Consider the following 19,226-nt stretch of genomic DNA (forward strand, 5'->3'; position numbering starts at 1 on the left):
AAGAGCAACATGAGGTTACTAGAGACTCAAGTAAATGCAATGTGGGATCCTGGGTTGGACTAGAAAGATCAGCAGCAGGATTGATGAAACGGGAATAAGTTCCATAGATTAGTTAATAGCATGGCCCCAGTGATAATTTTCTAGTTTTGACATTACTGTGATTATGTAAAATGTTAACATTAGGGGAAGCAGAGTGAAGGGCATAGGGAATTCACTGTGCTATTTCTGCCATTTTTTTCTGTTGGCCTAAAATTACTTCAAAATGAAATGATTTTGTAAATGGAGAAAAAAAAAGCTCATAGAATTAATAAGTAATTTATAAAAAGGTTACAATTTTTAAAAAAACACTTGTGTATTTTTTTAAAGATTTTATTTATTTATTTATTTGACAGAGAGAGATCACAAGCAGGCAGAGAGGCAGGCAGAGAGAGAGGAGGAAGCAGGCTCCCCACTGAGCAGACAGCCCGATGTGGGACTCCATCCCAGGACCCTGGGATCATGACCTGAGCCAAAGGCAGAGGCCTTAACCTGATGAGACACGCAGGTGCCCCCTAATTGTGTATCTACTTACTAGGAATAATAATTGGAAAACAAAGCATGATTATCATTTAACATGACATGTACAAGAACTACATATTAAAAACTATGAAATATTGTAGAAAGAAATTGAAGATGAGCTAAATAAATGGAGAGATATGCCATGTTCACCAAATGGACAACTGAAGATTATTAAGATGTCAATTCTTCCCAAACGTGGTCTATAGTTTCAGTGCAATGCATTAAAAAAAAAAAATCCTTGCAGGCTTTTTGTAAAATTGACAATTTGATTTTAAAGTGAATATGGAAAAGCAAAAGACCTAGAATAGCCAAAGTTTTTCTGAAAAAGAACAAAGTTGGAGGACTTACACTATCTGATTTCAAGACTTAATATAGACCTATGTAATCATGGCAGGATGGTATGGATATAAACAAGACATAGAGATCAATGGAAAAGAGCAGGGTCCCCAAAGAGATCCATGCATGCACAGCCACTGGACTTTAGACAAAGGTGCCAAGTAATTCACTGGAAAAAGACAGTCTTTTCCAAACCTGGTGCTAAAACAATCAGACATCATAGTACAAAAAAACAAACAAACAAACAAACAAACAAACAAAAAAAACCAGAAAAAAAACCCCTCAACCCTTACCCACCACATCCAAAATTAACTTGAGGTGGATCACAGATCAAAGACAAGAGTAAGATTGAGATAGACCCAGGCAGAATTGCTTGCTCTACTTCAATGACTGTTATCTCTTTTCCTGAGTGTCAAAATCTGAATTCACATAAATTATGTGCCTGATGTGTGTGTGTGTATTTTTTTAAAAAGCCTGTTTCTACTTGCCATTTCTCTGTACACATCACATTATTTCTGTGCTGCCTTGAAAGACACCATCTGAGTAATGTCCACATAAAGGACCCATTTTAAATACCACCCATCATCCTGAGCCCCATGGACAAGGAACACAGGACAACGTTCTTCCAGAAAGAGATGATAGAGATGTTTGCATTGAGAGGAGCTGACGGCTTGTCCCACCTTCGTTGTCTAATATCCTAAGTCTGCTGGACCCTTGCCCTTACCTTAAGACAAAACCAGTTTTCAAATGTCTTTGAAGGAAACTTTCATGGGACAGTGGCAGATTTTACTTTCTTCCTCCTGTTGGCAAATCTCATTCCTGCCTTTGTTTCACTGCATGAGGGCTGTGTATGATCAGCCCTCCCTTTCCGGTGCCTCAGCAGCCAAGCAAGGAGGCGTCCCACTTGGAACATGTCTTCAACCTGCTTCTCGTCACCCATCTCCTCTAAAGCGGCTGCCTGTGGGATCCAGTCCACGCTAAAAGTTAACAGAAAATCAAAGAGGTGGATAAACTTGTAAGTTCTCTCCTCACATTCTCATACACCTCATCTCTGAACACCAGTAGTTGGGCCACAGGAGAGTTTTCTGAGCCCCTGGCTGTTTAGAGTCCCTGCCTAGCATTGCCGAGATCATTCCCCTTTCTTGCATTTGTTACAATGTTCATGGTGTATACACTGACCTTCTGTATGCCCGTCTCACTGCATTGGGTCTCCCACAAGGGAGGGACCCCATCTGTTCATTTCTGTAACCTCAACATCTAGCAAAGAGCTGAGGCCATGGCAGACATACCCCCGTGGAGGTATATATGAATATGTGCAGTGTTCTTCCCTAGAGTTCTCCCTGCACTTAAGTTCACTAAAACAACCTACCCATATAACAAGCTTCCATGCTAGCAGCTTTTGCCAGCAATATCAATTCTTGCAAAACATGCAAAGCAAATGTTTAATGGTTAGTCCATCCCATAGGGTGCGTCTGTAGATAAGAGAAAGTGAAAAGTTTGTCCACATACCAGTCAAATGCTAGTCTCATCCTGTCCCTACATCCCAACCCTAAACGTGCCAGCTTCTTGCCTCTGTATTTATGGCTCCACACTGCTCTGCCACCAGACCACATGACCTTGAGTGACTCCCTGTAAGCCCTTTCTCTTTAACTTTCCACAAGTGGAATAAGCCACTGGGTAAGCCCTCCATCTGGTGAGCTAGCTGGGATACACCTTCGAGAGATGGCCAACTCCCTACTTCCCACATTCTCTTTTTGGTGGTTTATTTCTCCGATGGGGCATGTAGCAACCCATATAGGGGACACGGTTGAATCAGATGTCAGTGAGGCATGGGGCACAACAAGACAAGAATGGGATCTGGGCCTTGTGTAACCCTCACCATCAGGAGAGGGCAAGTAACACCACAACCCTACTATCTTAACTTGAGTTGGTTCCAGGGAGAACCATCTTTTCTCCTATCTTATTTGTGTTCTGATGTCACAAGGACTGATAGGCAGAATGGAGCATTCCAAATATGGGAAGTCTGCCCACCCCCTGTCTCCTGCCTTGTCTGGTTGTAGTGGGACCGGCAGAATCACGGTTGGGTTTTCCTGGCGCCATCGTCACGCCAGGCTAACACAGGAAGTTGTTATTTAGAGATAAGGAAACCACAGTTAACACCCTCCCTCCATAATCTGATGGAGTCTCAGAACTGCGAAGTAATTGCTGTCTTAGTCTATGGAAAATTAAGCGTTTCTCCAGCCTTACTCATCAAGGAAGCCATTAAGCCAAGTGGACTCAGCCATTGTCCCAGCTACGAGCTCAGGCAGCTATAAACTTCTGGCTTCATGGGAAGAGGGCAGATTTCATGAGCACGGACCTAGTGGTGGCTCCGCTGTGACAGAGGGACAACAAAATGCCACTCACTCCACAGCAGCGAGTCAAGGAAGAGAGGGTCATTTAAAGCTAGAAAGGAAGGAGTTGGTTTAAAATGAAAACACTTGAAGGCAATTCCGTCGAGACAGGAAGGAGACTCAAAGACTGGTAGCTGCCACAGGATTAACTGTAAATGGGCACAAGGGCTCTTTTTAGGGCAACAGAAGCGTTCCAAACTGAATTATAGAGACAGTTGCGCAACTTGGTAAAGTTACTACAAGTCATTGGATTATGTGCCTCAACAGGTGAATTTCATGGTAGGTAAAGTTTACCTCGATAAAGTTGTTGTTTTTTTTTTTTTTTTAAATTAAACTGTTGGGACTTCTGGCTGGCTCAGTCAATGGAGTATGTGACTCTTGGTTTTAGGGTCATGAGTTTAAGCCCCATGCTGGACGTAGAGCTTATTTTAATTATTTTTTTAATTAAACTGTTGAGCATGCTACCTCTTTCAAAGGACACTGTGATGCACGTCTCACTCTCCTGCAGGAAAAGTGCCAACTCTTCAGCGTGGTCCAGCAGGCTCTGCTGATCTTTGCTGCCTCTGTCTCTGGCCTTTTACCCGTCACATCCCCACACTCCCGCGGCTCCTGCAAACCCGGTGTTTTCAGTTGCTTGCATTCACCAGCCTCTCCCAGCTCTCTCCCCTTTTCTGTTTCCTCTGTGTGAAAACCCCTCCGGTCCACCTAGTTTGTCCCTTGCGGGTTAGTGCTGATGTCGCTTCCTCTCTAGAGCAATCAGATGGACCCCCATCTTTTAGGTGGGAAGGGGCAGGACTGCCTAGGCTTAGGAATGCTGGGCCTCATGGACCTCATCTAAGCTCCATTTCTTGGGATTTAGCTTCCTTTTGGGAGTGGCGTCTCACTGTTGCTGACTCCAGGGTCCTGGCCTCAGAGCACTACCCACTTTCCCTGCCCCTGTCCTTCCCCTCAACCCCAAGGTCGCCTTACGGCTGAGACCAGACTGGAGTAGTGAGAGCTTGGGCTCGCTGTTCAGGGAAGCAGACACAATCAGTAAGGATCATGGAATGATGAGATGCAGCTCATCTCTGGCTGTGAACTACCCCAGGGGCTCTAGGTCTGGCTCCTGGTTCTTGACTTTGCTCCCAGCCTTCTCCGTATGGCAGAAGTCACTTTCCCTCCCCACCAAGGCACCTGCAAGAAGGGCTAGACCTTCGAAGAGCTAAGATGCAAGAGAGTGAGACCCAGAAAGGGGCAATAATCTCCTCTCCTGTTTAAGTCCTTCTTCCATAGGCCCTTTTCCTGCCTGAGGACTGGCCTCTCCCTTATGCCTTTAGGGAGACGCTTCCAATTCTACGCACAGTGCCGTGGCTTCACCTAAGCGATTGGATCAGTCAACCAGAACAGAAACCAGCCCTGGAGATGAACGCTGTCGGGAGCTGAGGGCTGTTTTTGCTCACCGCCCCCTCCCCCTACCTTTTACTCCCCAGCTGGCAGAGGTGGATCTTGAACCCCTGGCCCAGAGCTTCTAGTTCACTGTATAGTTAAGTTTGGGGTTTGTTTGTTTGTTTCCTTCCATAAGTGTTTATTGAGTGCCTTCTATGTGTCAAGGACCATGGTGGGGGCTTGGAAAATAGCAATCAGGAAGTAAAGTTCTTGGGCTCTTGGAGCTTACCTCCTAAAATGAGAGGGGAGGGGCTAATAACAGAACCACAGACGGGCCTGCGAAGAGCCCAGCAGAAATTGTGGTGGAGAAACCTAGAAAACTCACGCAGGTGGGAATACCATCACCCTGGCCTAGATTCTCGAGTTTGATTAAATCATCCATCTGGGACTTGAACTTCCCCAGATAATCACTTGTTGCCCTCCAGATAGGAAAAGAAGCGGCAGCCCTGCTTCCAATACCTCCATGTGTCCAAACCCTTTCCTAGAGGTCGAGATGTGAAACGGGCTTCCCCTCGCTTTGTATTACAAGTGGACCTTCCAAAGGAGTTCTAAAAGGGCCACAGAAGACCCCGTGCTTAAGAAACGGTTTGTACCAACTCTGCTTGAGCCGCTGTCTACCCCAATCCTTCTGCCAGAGGAAGGAAACTGGAGAAGCTGGGAGTGGGGTTTGAGAAGCAGGTTGGTATACAGCAGTGCCAGTCCTGGTCACAAGCTCCCTGGGCTGACCCTGCCACCTGATTTCCCCCCAGGGACCAACCAGCTGCCTTTTGCACTCCCCTGTGGACATCACTCACCTGGGCAACTTGTTGAAATGCAGATCAAGATTCAGCAAATCTGGAGAAGGGCCTGAGATTCTGCATTTCTAACGTGCTCCCAGGCAATAGACACTACGGCTGCTGGTCCACGGAATAGACGCCACGGCTGCCGGTCCACAGAATAGACACCACGGCTGCTGGTCCACGGACCCCACTCGGACTAGCATCCCCTGTTGAGTGGTCCCACACTGAGTCGCCGCTTTGGTTCTCTGGGCCTAGCAGCACTGACATCACCTGGGAGCTTGCCGTAAGTGCAGATTTTTAGGTTCCACCTCAGATCTACCAAATAAGACTTGGCACCTTAAGGATATATCCAGGAGATTATTTGCATGTTAACTTTGGAGAAGTGCTGGTCTAGAAGACCTTCCCAGGGCTCTGATCTGCCTAGAGTCAACGGTTTTGTAGAGGAAACTATGATTTTAAAGTACACAGCTTTTCATATGAAGACTGTGTCCTATGCAACGTTTAAAAGGAGCATAAATGAGGGGGCTACGTAGTACGTAGAAAGTCTTAGGGCTGGAGAGGGATCGAGATGACAGACAGGGCTTTGGAGAGACGACTTGCAATGAGCAGAAGGACCCACCAGAGGGAACCAGAGCCCTGGTGGTGACTGCAGGGTGGGCTCTGGGGAGGAGAAAAGTCCTGCTTGGGAAAAGTGTGCCCACATGCTATTTCTTGGTAACCATGTAAAATAAAGCTGGAAAGTATACTTTAGAAAAAAAAAGATGGAAAATAATTGAGCATTATGGCTGAAAAACAGAATCGGAAGTTAAGAAAGTTCAAAAGAAAAAAACCCAAGGTTTTAGAGACTGTAGAATATCATTATGAAGATATAAGTGACGGGGTACCTGTGTGGCTCAGTGGGTTAAAGCCTCTGCCTTTGGCTCTGGTCGTGATCCTGGGGTCCTGGGATCGAGCCTTGTGTCCGGCTCTCTGCTAGGCATCGAGCCTGCTTCTCTTTCTCTCTCTCTGCCTATTTGTGATCTCTGTATGTCAAATAAATAAAGTCTTTTTTAAAAAAAAAAAGATACACGTGACATAATCTAGGAGAGTATCGTTCCTATCTGGGGTAGGAAATGATTTCTTAAACAAGGCATGGGAAGTACTAACCATTCAGGGAAAGACTGGTAAATTGGGAGTGCACCTGGCATAAGAGACACCTGTAAGAAAGGAGAGCGCCAGGTGAACAGTAGGAGGACGTGTGTGCCATGTATGGAACTGGTGAGGAGCTTCCATCAAGAATACACAAGGACGGGACTGGAAGAGATTATGCCGAGTGAAATAAGTCAACCAGAGAGTCAGTTATCATACGGTTTCACTTATTTGTGGAGCATAACAAATAGCATGGAGGACAAGGGGAGATGGAGAGGAGAAGGGAGTTGAGGGAAATTGGAAGGGGAGGTGAACTATGAGAGACTATGGACTCTGAAAAACAATCTGAGGGTTTTGAAGGGGCGGGGGCTGGGAGGTTGGGGGAGCCAGGTGGTGGGTATTAGGGAGGGCACGGATTGCATGGAGCACTGGGTGTGGTGCAAAAACAAGGAATACTGTTACGCTGGAAAAAAAAAAAAAAGAATACATAAGGACCGGGTGCCTGGGTGGTGCAGTCCATTGGGCATCTGCCTTTGGCTCAGGTCACGATCCTGGGGTCCCTGGATTGAGCCCCTGCACTGGGCTCCCTGATCAGCGGGGAGTCTGCTTCTCCCTCTACCCCTCATCCCACTCTATTCTCTCTCTCTCTCTCTCTCTCTCTCTCTGTCTCTCCCTCAAATAAATAACTAAAATCTTTAAATCAACAAGAAAACAAAAGCTTACTAGAAAAAATGCACAAAAGACTAGAACAGACCTTTCACAAAGGGTCATCTCAATGGCCAACAAAAAAAGCATTTGGTCTCATGTTACCCAGAAAAATGCAAATTAAAGCAACTGTGAGTTACCACAACATACCCACCAGTGTTGACAAGGGGGAATTACTGGTGGGATTGTGAACTGGTAGAAACCTTGGACTAGAGCTGAGAATTTTGTAGGAAATCGAAGATACACATACCCTAGAGCCCAGGGCCTCCACTCCTAGACCTGCACCCACGGAAAAGCACACACATAACTCAAGGAGAGATGTACAAGAATGTTCCCCAACTCAGAAGCAGCAGAAGATGGATTAAGCAACCATAACATAATCATAATCATAATCATAACATAAACAGTGAAAATGAGCCAAAGTCAAGCATATCAGTAAGTCTGAAAAACATAATGTTCAGGGAGAAAAGCAGACCCAGGAAACACATGCTATATGAATCCATTACTATAAAGTTCCAAAGTGGGATAACAGCAAAAAAACAAAAATCAAAAAACAAAACAAAAAAACCCCCAAAACCCCTGCTGTTAAAAGACTACAAAACAAAACAAAACAAAACAAAAAAAACCCACAACGTTTAAACTAATCTTTAAAAACCTAGTAAATATAAATAGGTTTGATGGTTAATTTTATGGGTCAGCTTGACTGGGCCATGGTCTGATGAATGACTCTGGATGGTTCTGTGAAGATGTTTTTGGATAAGATTAACATTTAAATCAGTGGACTTTGGATAAAGCAAACTGCCCTTCATACCATGGGTGGGCCTCACCCAATCAGCTGAAGCCCTGAACAAAAGAAAGACTGATGTACCCCAAACTAGAAGAAATCCTGGCAGCAGGCCTGACTTGCAACAGGGCTCTTCCCTGGGTCTCCAGCCTGCCGGTCTTCTAGTCTCACGATCATGTGAGCCACTTCCTTAAAATCTCTTCTCTGTCTCTCTGAACAACCCTGACCGCTACAGTAGGTAAAAACAGATGAAATGCATACAAAAGGTAAAGGCTACAAGGCAGAGACATAACACGAACATGAAAGGAAAACCCCCAGAATTGCAGGTAAATGTAAACATGAAGGTGAAACCCAGATGACAGGCAGTTGAAAAGGAAGCGTGGAAAACGAGCCAGCTCGTGAGGTAGATGACTGTGAATGAAGATGAGCCCCAAACCAAGTAACAATCAGGAATAAAATTTGATGTAAAAATGATCCCAGAGAAATACCTAAAAACAAAACAAAACAAAAAAAGCTTGGGGATGCAAATGAGAGAGAGAGAGAGAGAGAGAGATGGATGTGAACTCCAAGCAGGTTAGTGGCTCAGTGCAGGAAGCATCGGTTTCCCCAGGGGGTGAAGACCTGTTGCCACGGTGAAAGCCTCCCAGGCAGCGCAGCAGGGTGTCCCCTTTCTCACCCTCTTTCCCTGATGTCTGGAGAAGCTGGGTCCTGACCACGGCACCCTTTCCTGTCCGTACATTTTGGGATGGGACCTTAGATCTTTCCCCTAAGCATCTGGAGGTGACCAGGCTGCTGGCACACGGCTGGACCAGGAGGATTCCCAATCAGCCTCCCAGAGTAACAGGGGCCAATGTTTCCATGTATTTCCTGCTTGTCTGTTTCCTTCTAACATATTTGTGTATCGACAGCATCCGGATCATCCTCTGTATAAATAGTTGTGTATCCTGCTGCTGTTAAAGATCACATGACATCACACATACATTATTAGAAATTTGTCAAAGACTTGCTTTGCATTGGTATAGAATATTTCGACATAGATCGTGCACCGGCTGTTTCACACACGTCTGAGCGCATGTAACGTGTCCGCCGTTGTGCAGCTCCTGCGAGGCCACTCTCCGTTAGCAGCTAGTGTGGAGCCGACAGCTTTGTCACTGAACACAGAGCAGGAGGCATTTTCTTCACCGCTAAGAGGTGCTGTTGGCAGATTCCTGGGTTTGGAGCTGTTCAGGTGACTGAACTTGCCCATGTGCGTGGGAGGAGCCCTGTTGTGTTTTCGATGGCTCACACGGATATGAGCACTGGACCACTTCCTAAACATCCCCACTCTGAATTTCCTAGTGGGGTCAAAGGCAAATTTTAGGGTCCACACTTGTCAGAACATGGAAGTCTTCTTCTGTGAGCTGCTGTCTCCTTTTCAATTATTTCAGTGGGTGAGACATTCAACATAGTTCTAATTTCAAGTCAGAATAATGTGTACAACAAAAGGCTCATTCCCACCACTTCCTTATCTGCGAGGTACCCACCTCCGGTAACCATTTTTATTTTATTTTATTTTTTGGTGTGTATTATTCTAGATTTTCTTTATGCAAATACAAATATATATGCTTATTTGTTCCTTTCCCACTCTCAAAGTTAGTCTACAACTTATATTCTTTTGCACCTTCCTTTGCACATTTAGTCAGGAACCATATTTAACCATATTTCTGTACAAATAAAGACCTTCCTTCCTTGATCTTGATTACTGGGGCATAGCCGTATGGTTGGCCGTAACTCTCTAACCAACTCTGTTCATGGACCTTTGGGTTTGTCATTAGGTTTGTCATCCCAAACAGGCTGTGTTGACTGACCTTGTGCATATTTTACTTTATACACAGAATTACTGGGTTAAGGATAAATGCATTTGGGGGCGTGTATTTATTTATTTATTTTTCTTTTCTTTTCTTTTTTTATTTTTCAGTGTAAATGCATTTGCAATGTTCGGTATCTGTTGTCACATTACTTTTTGTAAGGGTTGTGCCAACGTCCATTTGCACCAGGGACACTCTTGGTCCCCACCTTTGGCCGGAGGCCCAGGATGATTGCTTATTGAGTCAGCAGGCCGAAAATCGGCTCTATGAGAAGCCCGGTGCTAGACCACAGCCATCCAAGAATAAGAGGCTGCTGGTACTTCCCTTTGAGCAGAGGAGAGACGGACCTATTAGATAGCAAAGTCAGTTTGTGACAGAGGACGTGATGATACCAGGACTAACACAGACAAAGGGCTAATTTATTCTGCAAAGAAATCTTCAGGGGAGGCACAGGTGAGCTGGGCCCTGAGCGACAAGCAAGTTGTTAAAAGGAGGAGAGGTACCTGACACCTGGGGGCAGCATGAACATCAGCCAAGAGCCATGGATATCCAAGAGCCGTGGATAGCTGACTTGGATGGAGCATGAGGAATTAAGATCGGAGAGGCAAGCGAAGCCCAGAGAGACTGAGCCTTCATCCTGAAGGGACTGAGCGTCTCTGGGGCTTGTTCGTGGCAGTCACATGGTCAGATCGTCCCCTCAGCCACGTGCTCTGCCCACTCTGTTCCCCTGGACTCGGGCACTGCAGGAACGTGGTAAGGCTTGTCGGTTTCACCCCGGGGCATCATGTGATGCCTAAACTCAGACCTCACAATAGCCCCCAAGGAGGTCAGTTATGATGCAAGAGAAGTTTGTGACTGTCCCTTGGGCTCCCATTACGCTGTCCTAGAAGGCAACTGCAGGCTCTGACACCTCCCATCCTAGCCTAGCGCGACAGTATGATCAGGGAATGGGAGAGCGGCTGTCAGAAGGCGGGAAAGCAGAGGACCCGAGAAAGGAAGGCTGCCGAGGGCACGTGGAGTAAGAACGGAACGCCGGTCAGAATATGCACCATGAACGACTCCTTTCGGGATAAAGACTCCCTGTGCTGCCAACCGGGTCTCTGCTCTGCTTCGCCATTGGAGTGAGTGTAGCCTGTGCTTCTGGTCCTTTCTTTCCTCCCCCCACGTCCCCACTGCCCACCCCCAAACGAGCCAAAGGAAGGAGCCCACCCCAGCACAGTGGTCCTAGCCTGACGCATGCAGAGTCGCCCTGAGGTTTTCCACCCCAAAACTAAAGGCAGGACGCCCCTTCCTGGAGTCCTACTTTACCTGCCTCTCTGCCTTTCAGGATATGGACCAAATTCTACAAATCAGATCCACGCATTGCCCTTGGGAAATACTCCCCCTTGGAGAAAGAGATCCTAGTAAGTGTCCTAGGGGTTATTCACAGAGAGGCCCTCCCTGAAGCTGGACAGTAGATGGGGGGTGGAGGGGTGGGGGCGGGGATGGAGTCGGAGGTTCAAACCCTACCAGACATGGAGACACAAGTCTCCCAGTGGCCTTGAGTTGGCTGCGTCCGCTCGAGGCTCCCATGCTTGCAGAGCCAATCCTCCCCTGATTCAAAGTCCTGATCAGGAATATAACTGAGTGCTGACCGGGGACAGGGGCTGCCATCTCTGCGGCCCTTCCCTTGCAGGAGCCGCTTTCATATGTAAGGCCTCGCCATTGCCCTGTCTAAGTGGGCACCATTCTTTCCAACTCACTGCAGAGGAGGAGACACAGGATCGGAACCCGGCCTATCTGACCCTACAGCTCCTCCCAGTTTCCCAGCGCACAGGGGCTCAGACACTCAGCCACGGGAGGTGGGGTAGGTGCCTCGAGGCAATTCCTCCTGTGGGTGCCCCCTGCTCCTGTCCCGTTGAGACTTTAACCGTCCCCTTCACATCGTCAGCGTCTGGGTGGTGTTCACACCATCGCGGCCAAGAGACTGCTGACTCACAAGCAAGAGGAAGAATGGAAAATGCTCAAGGAGCTCCAGTCACTGTCTTCGGACTATAAGCGGGCGATGGAGTATAGAACCCAGCACACACCTCCTTGTGCCACCTGTAGGCGCCTAGAAAAAATATGGACGGCAAAGGTGATCATGCCCCCAGAGGAGTTAGGAATGCCGCAGCGCGAGAAACTCACCATCATCAAACACGTAGAACGGATGCAGCTTGCTCGAGCCCTCAGAAACCGGCAGCTCTTGCCCTACATCGAGAGGTTTCGGGGCTCTGGCTTTCTGTCTGGAGGGGGCATGACCCCAAAGGCCAAGGACAAGACGAGGGATGACGAGGACGAGGACGCTGATTTCTGCTGCAGCGCCAAGCAAGAGGAGAGAGGCGGCGCAGAGAACACAGCCACCAAAAGACAAGAAATAAACATGAGCGTCATTTTCAAGTCAGAAGAGCCAAAAAAGGGTTTCTCACACCACCCAAGCGACCGGAAACCATTCTTCCCCACCAGGAAAGCGGAGCGGTCCATCACTGGCTTAACCAACCGGAATCTTCTCCACGTAGCAGACTTCCCTGGTGATCTCATGCTGATGAATCAGGATTTCATTTCACGGGGAGCCCTCCACACTGAGGCCACCAAGACCAGCTTCCTGGGGGGAGAGAGCATCTGGAAGGAGTAAAAGCACAAATCCTCTCATCAGTATTAAAGTCCTCCTTATGCCCAAGGTGGCCGAGTGTCCTGGTCCTTATGACTCCCATGGCTCTGCCCCAGACCCCGGCTCCCCGGGGCCCCTCCAGGGGAGACCTACAGGCAGAGGCTTCCTGGTGTCAGGCATCCCTTGGTTCTTGGCTCTCGGCTGCCACCCTCATCCAGAGCCCGGGACTTTCCAGGATGCAGACCCCTCCTTTGCACCCAGCACCACGGGACTTGTGTCTCTTCCCCCTGCCGGTGAGACACATCACCCTTCTAGGTCTCGGCTTAAAACAACACTCGTTAATTCAACTTGTAATTCCGGGGCTCAGCAATTTTGGTGGGGTTCAGTCTGTTCCCTGCAGGTCAGTTAGGTGACTCTCCCGGGTGTGGACAAGCATCAGCGGGGTCCATGGGAGGGACCGGCTGCAGGGTTCCTTGGTGCAGCAAGCTGGCCGAGGCTTGCTCACAGCCCCCATGGGACCCGGGGGGGGGGGGGTAAGTGGCTGTGTGCATGGCCCTTGGAGGCAAGACTCAGAACTGGCACCATCAGCCAATGCAGGACACGCGGCTGGTCCAGAGGCAAGGGTGGCCCCATGGACTTCATCTCTGGATGGGAAGAGTTGCAAAACCACACTACAAAGGGATGAACGCAGGGCAGCCGGTATGGTGGGGACCCTGACTGGAATCCATCTCCCACAGAGTCCCGGGAGCTGATACCAGCCCTTAGCCCAGATGGGGGAGAGAGCGCTCCTCAAGAAGGCTGCCCAGACCCAAAGTCTGGAGGTCAGTTCCCTGCTTTAAAAATCGAATCTGAGGTTCCTCATGAGACATTCCAGCAAAGCAGATTAAGAAATGGTCACTATATGGTCACTATTTTTCTTGCTGCACTTATGTAAATAATCAGGCCACGTTTAATGAGACTAGACTTATTTTGCAAACCACATTTTGATGATCTCTGAGAGAAAGTGGGGGTAACTATAGAGGGAAATATTATATTTTAATGGAAAACTCCAGCACAACTCAATGGGTGGGAGATTCTAGTCTTGTTCATTTGATACCAGGTTTTGTTAGCTCCCTGTACACGGTTCCCAATTATTCCCCCATCCTTCTGACTTGGAATCATTCAGAACTAAAACTGCTCTTTTCCTGAAGACATGAAAACTTCAGCTTGACGACTTGATATAAACCTCAGAGAAATGCCAGCAAGGCTCATGTTTAGACAAATTTTACATGTGTTGCTGTGTGGAGCAAATAAGCACATACACCTCTGAGAAGCCTCTGAGAAGCTGAGGGGATGAGTGGGGAAGCTGGCTTTGTAAAAACTTGCCCAGGCTGCCTGGGTCTCCAAAAGTGAGGAGCTGGGGCAGGTCTGGTCAGCTTGGAGGCTCGAACAGAAAACAGCCTGGTCTTTTGGCGAGACTCTCTGAAGGATGAGAGCTTGGCATTCTGGCTCCGGGGACCTGCAGGGCTGTGGGTGTTTTCAGCTGCATGTGACACACACGCCAGCTCTAACAGCCTTGCACAACAAGGACCGGTGTTGACACCTTTAGCTGGAAGAAAGTGTGAACGCCTTGGGGCTGAGGTCATGGAGATGGTGATGGAGGCATGGCGCTGCTAAATGGTCTGGTTTGTCCATAAAACTCAGCCCAGTGTGGGGCAGCCTGAGGGGAGAAGCTTGTAGGAGGAAGGAACCCTCAGATCATGGAGAATTTTGTAAACTATGCTAAGGTGGGATCACTTTATCCAGATGTCAGGGAGCCACTGAAGGGTTTTCAGCAGGGAGTGAGAATGGAGTGTTTGTGTTTCGATGTCCCTGCTGGATGGCAGGAGAGAATTGGAAGAGGCCCAGATGGGCTCCTTTCCAGAATCTACAACAAAATCAGCAGAGAAAACCCATGTCTCAAGCACCCATTGAAGGAAGGCCATCCCAGTGTGTTTCCCAGTTGGCTGTCTCAGGATGGTCCAGATGTAGGAGTTGTTCCCCAGGATCAGATGGCCCTGATGGAAGGGTCCCCAGGCTCTCCAAACAAGAGAAGAATGCTGCATGCTTCAGGGAAGCTGCAGTCCCATGGGAGCGAGGACATTCCTGGGGACCACATCCTTGGTGATCCTCCCAACGTGCTGCTCGTCATATAAAATGCAACATCAATAACCCAAGTCTGATGATCCCACAGGCAACGTGGACTTTTTGTTCACCTCTTTTCAGTGCTTTTGGTAGAGACCCATACCCTTCTGCAGGGTATTTTTTTGTTGGCTTGTGGCAAACAGAAGAATTTCAACACACCCTCACCAAAATACTCTTTATTATCAACCACTTTGCCAGAGAGTTCAGCAGAAGTCCCGGACAATACTTGTGTGTGATGGGCCTGTCGGTCTTCTCCTGGTGCATGAGAGACACAGCAAGTAGGCAGCTCTCCTGCCCAAGACAGGCCTCAGACAAATGGAATTCCATCTTGTTTTAAAGACCTTTCAGAAAAGGTCTCCATCACTCTCAGCGATGCCTGATTCATCACTGCCTAATGAGAATTTTCAAATAAAAAAACAAATCTAGTCTTCAGCAAAGAGAGATTTTAACCAAAACAATCACAGCACCCAGGAGAATGTTGTGAGCACAAGATCTGCAAGTACCTCGAAGGTCAGGAGAAAGGAATTTTCCTTGATAGGAAGGAGGACAAAGGCTAGAAGAATCAGAGGTGGGGGAGGGGGTGAGCAGCATGTGTCTCCTTGGGTCAGCTGATTCCAGAAGGCGCTTCAAGGAAGGTTGCTCTCCTTTCCCAAGATTCCTAAGCCTGGAGGTCTTGGGCACAAGGGACCTGAGGAGAGGAGAGTAGTTTACCTCGATTAAGTAAAGTCAATTTACAGGCGTTTCCTTCTGATTCGTGTGGGGGGAAGCAGTTCGGGTAACCGTTGATTAGAAGAAACTGAGAATCTGGAGGGCAAGTGTCTGATTTGTTTTAGGCTATATGGGTTCTATTTGTATGCACACAGTTGTATAAGGGGAATATAATATATAGCTTGTAGAGTATACAGTATGCTCACTACAGATTTCAAATAAATACACTAGAAAATACAAAGGGAATTGTAAGAAGACCAGTAAGAAGGAAAATCATGTTCTGACAGATATCTGCTGTCATCAAGATGATGGGTACATTTTGCGAGATCCCTGATAGTGTCTTCCCAAGACCCAGGCATGCAGACATGCTGGGATAGAATCCGTGCATGTTCTTGGCTCCCATTGCTTCCTTCTCAGCCAGTGATGATCCAGTAGCCTTGGGCTCACCCTTGTTTCAACAGTCCACAGCATCCTCATGCCCACCGTGACACATAGCCAAGCCTGGTTTGGGGAAGAAACATCAGCGCATTCCTTATCCACGTCTACTTACCATTTGGGTCACCTTCATAATATATATCAAAGGGAGAACCCCCAAAGAGAGTTTCTTTAACATATATTATCATTATAATGTTGGCTGAAGATCAAAAATGGAAATTTAAAGCTTCACACATGGCCTCATCATTTAAATTTCCTGGAATTTCATCAGTTACGGACAAAGACTCCAAATAACCGGTGGGGCTGTTGGATGGAAGGAAAGGCACACATCAGCTCTTGGGGTCGCTGGCCCTCCCGCAAGCAGACTCAGCAGGGATGAGACCCCAACATGAGCTTTGCTCACCAGAGGTGCCATTCCTGATGGGGACGAGGGAAGGGATGTCATTCATTCTTCTGAACTGAGGACAGACCCCCATGACCCTCCCAGTTCTACAAAAGAATTTCTCTGCCACCTGAGCGGCCGGTGACTTCCAAATCACTTAGCAGACCTACTTGTGATCAGGATGCCAACACAGAAATTTGGGAAGCACTAGTCCTTGGGGCCCCAGAAGCGTCAAAGTACAGCCAACATTGTGGTGTGTTTCCCTCACTGATGCCCACTGTATCAGGCCAAGGGCCCCAGACATGAGTCTGGAAACTCATGGAAACCAGGAAAAGATCCTAATTTCTAGCTTTGACTCTTTGGCAGGGAGACCTAAGCGCCACAAGCTGACCTCCATGAGAAGCAGAGGTGAAGGGCATCCATCTGTCTCCCATGAGGCAACTCAGACTCCTGCTTATACTCCTGCTCAGTTCTCCCACCTCCATCTTCTTCTCTTCAGGATCTGATTTCCCACCCACAATCCTCACGAGACTACCAGCCTACCTCATGCAGGAGAAAGGCCAGAGTGTCTCTTGTTTATAATAAGACAAGAAGGCATACTCGACCTCTTAGCTAGTTTATCTTGGTCCGCCTGCATCCTTCCTTGGAGGCAGGAAAGTCAGATCCAAAAATCAATATTTAAAAGGATGAAAGGACAGGGCACCTGGGTGGCTCAGTCAGGTAAGCATCTCCCTTCGGCTCAGACCATGAACCCGGGCCCTGGGACTGAGCCCCGAGTCAGGCTTCCTGCGCAGTACGGAGTCTGCTTGTTCCTCTCCATCTGCCCCCTCCACCCACTTCTGCTTTCTCACTCTTCTCTCAATTAAATAAAAAATTCTTTAAAATAAATTAAATTAAATAATATAAAATAAAAATACGAAAGAACAATAAGGGGGAAATTTTAAAATAACGTATCCCTCTGCCCCTTAGAGAAACGCCTTCCTCCTTCACCCCTGGGACGTGGTTCAGGCAGGTGGGCGAAATCCCAATTTTGAGGCAGCCATTTGCTAAGTTACACTTCATCCCACAGGACACATGTATAACCTAGTGGGAGTCCCAACCTCACGGCAGGTCACGAAGGGCGGGGCCCTTAGTAACACAGATTGCAGCATCTGTCTCAACCACCAAGCAGCAGCATCATACGAGGTGAGGACCCCATGCAGCGGGCACAAGAGTCTGGAAGGACTGGAAGGTGCATCCAGGCAGAGGGGGTTGTGTGAGCAAAGGCATGGAGGTGCTGAGTGGTCTGTCGTGCCCAAACTCAGTGTGTGTGTCTCCACCCAAATAGGGGACCGAGGGCAGCAGTGGGTAGAAGGGAAGAGGGACAGCAGCACAGTGATCGGGGGACAGGTGAAAATCATGCCAGGACAGCAAACTTCACCTGAAGGCAGAGGCCATAGGAGGGTCTTCAGCCGGGATCGAGAATGCAGCCAGAACACGCGTCAGATGTGTGGCCCACGGTGCAGGGCGAACTGGAAGAACACAAGACAGACGACTCCCCGTGAAACTGCATCAGCATCAGCATCAGCAAAGGAATCTCACAGCCTGGACAGGAATTTCCAGAGAAACTCTAACCCATTGGCAATTCAATGAACCACAAACGGGAAGTGTCCCGCCAGAAAAGGTTGGAGATCTTGCCGGAGATGTTTGTGAAGGTGTCAAGACATTCAACTTAATCTACAGCAGAGAAGAAGAACCTGGGTCCCCAGAGGCAGCATCAGGCCCATGAGGGACTAGACCCAGCCATGCTGTTGACCTCAAGGATCAGCCCAACCACAGCCCAACAGGCTTGACCCAAGTGGATGACCCCCAAACAAGGTGGCTTTTTGTTACTCTTTCAGAACTTGTCAAGAACCAGGGTCCATGACTAAGATTTGTTTTGGATTCCTGTAAAGATAACATTATACATGTCTTCATCAAAGCTGTCTTCACCATCAACAGCACGGCCAGACTGGAGAGCAGACAGGCTGCCCAAACACAGCATTCATGCCCCCCGGAACCCCTCTTCCTGGTGTAGACCTGGGATGGCACTCACTGGGAGCTATCCTTCCCCACAGAGAGACGGCCCACCTCTCAGGTACATGGGAACTTGCTCATTGTGAAGCCCTGCAGACAGGGGTTACAGGGCCTTGCCCGGGTGCCTCGGTCTCCAAATCTGTGAGTGAAAAGAAAAATGACACCTTCCCCTGGGGTGTTAGGATCAAAGCTGTTCATGTTGGTAATCTGCTCTGCGAGTACCAGGACCTGGAAATCACTAGAAAATGAGTCCTTCAACAAGTAGCCTTCATCAGTAGGAAATGCTTCTTCCCTCTGGGCCACACCCCGCCTGCTCCAGTCCTTCCCTGCCAACCACGTCTTCATTTCTGACGTGGAAGGTGCGGGAGCCCTCCAGACTCCAGGCCTCTGGAAGAGGTTCCACTCTCCTCTGACAGGTACTCAGAGGACAGGCCGCCCCGTCAGGAGCCTGGTGAGTCTGTGCAGAGGGACGGCCCAGCAGGCTCCCTGCACTGGGAGGCACATGCAGTGTCTGGGGACAGGGACCATGGAAGGAGCCTGACAGGGCAGGGGAGGGGGAAGTGAGGGATGGAGAAGATTGAAGCCGACTAGCAAGTTCAGCCATGCCAGGGCTTCTGGACAAGAAAGTGTTCCTGACACCAGGAGTCCAGCAGTGTCATTAGGACTCCACACCAGTCCATGTCTGTGTGAGGAGAGAAAGGGGAAAAACACGCCATCTGCACTTACCTTCTGGCCTGGCAGCTGAACGCAGTGTGGCTGAAAGACACCAAAACAGAGAAACAGATGGAAACTGAAGGTACTGAGAGTCAAGGGTCAAGAATGGGAAATGTGGCCCTTGGAAAGAGGAGCCAGGGGCCAAGGGATGGCGCTGAGCCCAGAGAGGGGAGACTGTCACCTCC

At 48.4% G+C, this 19,226-nt stretch overlaps 1 protein-coding gene across 1 annotated transcript; it reads left to right on the forward strand.

Moving 5' to 3' along the window:
* Positions 1 to 10,763: 10,763 nt before the first annotated feature.
* On the forward strand, positions 10,764 to 12,648 carry C4H10orf120 (chromosome 4 C10orf120 homolog). The gene is made up of 3 exons (XM_059172953.1): positions 10,764 to 11,076; positions 11,283 to 11,358; positions 11,886 to 12,648. Exons 1-3 carry the CDS (start codon positions 10,892 to 10,894, stop codon positions 12,606 to 12,608), a joined length of 984 nt encoding a protein of 327 aa, XP_059028936.1. The 5' UTR covers positions 10,764 to 10,891; the 3' UTR covers positions 12,609 to 12,648.
* Positions 12,649 to 19,226: the final 6,578 nt, after the last annotated feature.

Source organism: Mustela lutreola, chromosome 4 (assembly GCF_030435805.1).
Source record: "Mustela lutreola isolate mMusLut2 chromosome 4, mMusLut2.pri, whole genome shotgun sequence".
In the NCBI taxonomy this organism is placed as follows: Eukaryota; Metazoa; Chordata; class Mammalia; order Carnivora; family Mustelidae; genus Mustela; species Mustela lutreola.

Excerpts from the sequence above, each read along its gene's own strand:
- C4H10orf120 (XM_059172953.1), top strand. The coding sequence starts at position 10,892 with ATGATCAGGGAATGGGAGAGCGGCTGTCAGAAGGCGGGAAAGCAGAGG. Across the intron at positions 11,077-11,282 it reads TGCTCTGCTTCGCCATTGGA|GATATGGACCAAATTCTACA; the intron begins GTGAGTGTAGCC and ends TCTGCCTTTCAG. Across the intron at positions 11,359-11,885 it reads CCTTGGAGAAAGAGATCCTA|CGTCTGGGTGGTGTTCACAC; the intron begins GTAAGTGTCCTA and ends TCACATCGTCAG.